This window comes from Tauraco erythrolophus, chromosome 7 (genome assembly GCF_009769465.1).
Source record: "Tauraco erythrolophus isolate bTauEry1 chromosome 7, bTauEry1.pri, whole genome shotgun sequence".
Lineage (NCBI taxonomy): Eukaryota > Metazoa > Chordata > Aves > Musophagiformes > Musophagidae > Tauraco > Tauraco erythrolophus.
Window position 1 is genome coordinate 36,021,705 of NC_141471.1, and position 4,476 is coordinate 36,026,180.

The window sequence follows — 4,476 nt, forward strand, 5'->3', positions numbered from 1 at the left end:
GCCCCCCCGCCCCGTTTCACAATCCAGTTCGGATGGGGCGAGCGCCTCGTCAAGCCCGGCGATCTCCGCCGCGCACAACCCCCGTGTTCTCATGCCGGATTTTCCCAGGCCATGAATAATCTCGAAGCCCCCCCGATAAATACACGTTCAGGGATGCCCGGAGCTCATTCAACCCGCCAGCCTCGCCGACGAGAAGGGGCCGGGGCCGCAGCCGAGGAGCCGCACCATGAAGTTTCTCCAGGGCTCCGACCGCCACCGCGCCGCCGCCGCCGCCGCCCTGCCGCCGCCGCTGCTCCTCCTGCTGCTGCTGCCGCGGGCCGCCGCCGGCCCGCTGCCCGCCGCCGCCGACTCCTCGGGGGAGGCCGAGCTGGAGGAGGCGGCGGCGCGGCGGGCGGCGCTGCCCGACTGCGTGCGGCTGGCCCGGCTGCTGCACGCCCGGGCGGCCCAGCTGCAGCAGGAGGTGGGTACGGGGCGGCCCGGCGGCTCGCACACACCCGGCCCGGGGGCGGCTGCCTCCGGCCGAGGTGCGACGAAACCTCTCGGTGTCTCTCCCCAGATGTGCGAGAAGTTTACCGTCTGCGAGAACAGCATGGAAATGCTCCTCCAGAACAACCTCAACCTCCCCAAGGTGACGGAGGAAGACGGGTGTCTGCTCACCGGCTTCGATGAGGCAAGGAACCACTTTCCTTTCAGACCTAATCCTATTTACCTGGGGCGATTTTCGCCCGCTCCAAATAAATGTGGAAGTCGACCTAATGATCTGTGCCGGCTCCAGCTGGCTTTGGCACGGCACAGACCTCCACGCTCCGTACAAGCATCATCCGCTTACCTGGGCTGCATGCGCAACGCTGCGACGGAGGCGCTTCTGAGCTCTAAGTGACTTTCTCACCTTTCTCTCGTTTCAGGATAAATGCTTGAGGAAAATCTCCAGCGGGCTTTATACATTTCAGACGTATCTCGAATACGTAAAAAAAACTTTTACTAGTGAAAAGCAAAACGTCGAATCGCTGTGCTATAGCACAGAGCACCTGGCAGGTACCATAAGACAAATGGTGAGTTGGATTTAGATTCACTCCAGTAATTGTTATGGCTTAGCACTGATGTGTAGTCAGAGAAACAGGACGTTATGTGAAATTGAACGTTTCCCACTTTCGTTTCTCTCAGCAGAAACAGGTGATGGGTTCCTTATGCTCAGACACTTACTTACCCTTATGACTAACAGGTTTTACAAGGTTTTGTTTCCTTTTCTTAAAGAAACAACTCTTCTTCCTACTTTCTAGTGTAATTTCTAATTTCCAAACCAACAATTAAACGCATCGTATCGTTTTAAGAACAAATATACTAATGCTGCCTGGCTGACAGAATTTCTCAGGGAGCTTGTTCCTAATTGTGGAACTCCTGTTCAGTCCAAGCCTTCTAATGTAGCAATCCCCTAAGACGCAGAAATAAGTATTTAAAAAAAAAAAACCCTCACATAAATAAAAGTAAATACATTTTTTGCAATATCATTAATCTTTAAAACTCTCCATAACAAACTTTTAAGTCAAGCTGTACAGTATTACTGAGATATCGCTAGCTTAAAAATCAAGGAAGACAGTTAAATTCTGAACATAAGTTAAAAACTTGACTAAATAAAAGGTGCTGCCTATTTAAAAGCACACATTTTAATTCGAATTATAATGAGAAAACCCCAAAATCTTCCTTCTTTACATATACCCGATTGTCTTTTGATTCGGTAAACTAAGTGCTATTAATTTCTGACAGTTGTTTTCTATGTTTTGGAGAGCTTTGAGAGATCACACTTCAAAAATTCACTTCATTCCTGCAGTTCTTACTCATGTTAATAACCCTTAAAATGAATACTTCCTTTGTCATCAGGGAAACTATTTGCCTGAGTAAGAACCACCCAGGTGAGTAAGGACTGCAGAAACCTCAGGGCATTCTTTCCTTCAAAGTGTTTCTTGGCATCCAAAAAGCCCATTGTGTGCTTGCCATACCTTTCCTAACATATTTATTTATCTCCATCATTCTTTAAGTGGGAGCTGAACTGCTTTTTTCACACTGCGCTAGCTAAGAATAATAGTCCCGTTGTAAGACAGCAACTGACTACTGGCTTCCAACTTGATATCTTAGTTTGCAGAAAGTTTGTTTCATAACTGGAGGAGACAAACTTTTTTTAAAAAAAATAGTAAGATCGAGGTAATTAGAAGAGGCAGAATTAAACGCAGAGATCAAAAGCAAAACCTGTACTTGTAGAAACTGCAGAGTTTTTGAGAGAGAGAGGAGTCTTGATCTCCAGGTTGGAAATTTTTCTTTATGAGAGAAGTCTATCTGCTATTTCAGGCAAGGAGAGCAAGGACAGAATCTGTCACTTGTGGTCAGCCAGATCCATCAGCACAATACCTATTTGGATATCCAGATACAAACTGTTTCAGTGTGCAACAAGGAGCTGGATATACCAGTAACTGTGTAACAGCATACAGTTATACAGTAACTGGTTAATTTTCACACTGGCTGTGTGAAAGGAATCTACTTCCAAGTAGTACAGAAAAAATATTTGTTATCTTACAGAATTTCACAAAAAACAGATGTTCCAGAAGGAGGTGCGCATGCTTTTGTCACCTATAAAGGGTAGGAGAGATCCCAAAACCAGGATCAAGCAGATAACATCATTGCTAGACTTCTCGACCCCAAATCATCTAAAACAGCTCCATGATTTGGATGAGTAACTCCCATTTTCAGAAGTTGCCTAACCCACTTTACGGGACAAGTTCTTAAAAGGCATTTGGCTACTGAGTGCCCTGCGCTGTCAGTCAGCATTAGGTACATAACTCCATTTACTCATCTTGCAGTCAGGATCCCACACACCAGTGAAAGCTGGTGACACTTAGACTCCCACGTGCTTAAATGCCTGGAAAGTGAGAATTAAGCAGCTAAACAAGTCTGACATCTTTGGAAACCGTTAACCTACTACAGAATGTGAGAGCACTCCAAAGTCATCTAATTAACTTGTGACTCAGGATGCAGCAGCCAGCACAGGTCAGGACAAATCACAGTCAGCACCTTCCCAACCAACCACGCGGTCGGCAGGTAGCAGGAGAGGTGCATTGACCTGTTCAGCGCAGCGCGTCGGACCGCGGCGCCAGACGCTGCATTCAAACCAGAACAAACAGTGTGGGCTGGACTTTGATTCTTCCGCGGTAATCACAGCAGGCATCAACGCACCTCAAACCCCACCGCAGAAACAGGGCTGCAGGGAGGCGCAGGTCCCGGGGAGGTCTGTCATCTGCAGTGCAGAAAGGGTGGATACGCAGCTGGTCAGGAACGCGCTACACATACAAACCAATACTCTCCAACAAGCTCAGCTACAATGTTTTGACCAGGACACCCCAATATTGTCTTTTTCACAGGTGATCAATCCCGATGAAGTAATCATCCCAGACTCAGCTACCAAGGAATCTCTCCACGAAAAGCTGAAGTCCGATAAGACCTGGATAGAGAAAATCACCACTCACCTCATCCTCCGCGACTTTACTTCGTTTATGGAGAAAACTGTGAGGGCCGTTCGCTATTTGAAAAATACCAGGAGTATCAGTGTCTGAATGTTTTAATTCAGGCACAATCCTTTACTACAAATCTGTCACGTGGCAGATGACAGTGTTGTTCTGTTTTAAGAACCAGAAATAGTAACAATGATTTGCATTTATTCTCATTTCCTTCTAGGAACTTATTTATTGTATTTAAAATATTTATTCATTTCTAATGTTTCTTATTTATATTTTCAATATTTAGAAATAATTTAAACAAAGGACGTATTTTATTTCATTTCTAATGGTACTATTCAGAATATCAACTTATTTAATATGTATTCAACAAAAAATATTTTCAGAAGACAAAAATTTTTTGTATAACTTATGTTTTTAAAGTATTTGTGAGATGGTATTTATGACTTTTTCTATTTTTAGAACAAATAAAAGCTGATTTAAAAAAAAACCTCACAACTGAATAACCTGTTGGAACTTATTAAATAAGACTAAGGAACTCTAATATATCCGATTTTAATACCTGCAATTATCAAAATAACCACTTTCAAGAATTTAAATTTTATCTGTATAATTAGGTCATTTATCTACATAGAGCATACATACACAGACAGCTTGATCAACACATAATTCTTAAAATGGAATATAAAGGAACCAGCTGCACTGAACATGGCACTTACACGATAAAGCATCATTGCACCTGAGAAATGCACAGTGAGTCCCCTCTACTTAACACGGAACACTCCATACAAATTTTAATTGTTTGTAAGCATCCGCTTCCAAGTCAAGCAATCCCTCTTAAACAAATAAAATGGTAAGATATCACATTAACAGCTTTGACATGAATACTATCATCTGAATAGACTTATTACTGTCAGGAACCTTCCAAGTTTGATTAAACATCTCTCCCCCCCTCCCCTAAGAAGTAGGAAAA

The 4,476-nt window shown here is 44.0% G+C and overlaps 1 protein-coding gene across 1 annotated transcript; it reads left to right on the plus strand.

Moving 5' to 3' along the window:
• Positions 1-226: 226 nt before the first annotated feature.
• IL6 (interleukin 6) lies at positions 227-3,602 on the plus strand. Its single transcript, XM_009978707.2, has 3 exons — positions 227-670; positions 906-1,052; positions 3,411-3,602. The coding sequence occupies exons 1-3, from the start codon at positions 227-229 to the stop codon at positions 3,600-3,602; spliced, it is 783 nt and encodes a 260-aa protein (XP_009977009.2).
• Positions 3,603-4,476: the final 874 nt, after the last annotated feature.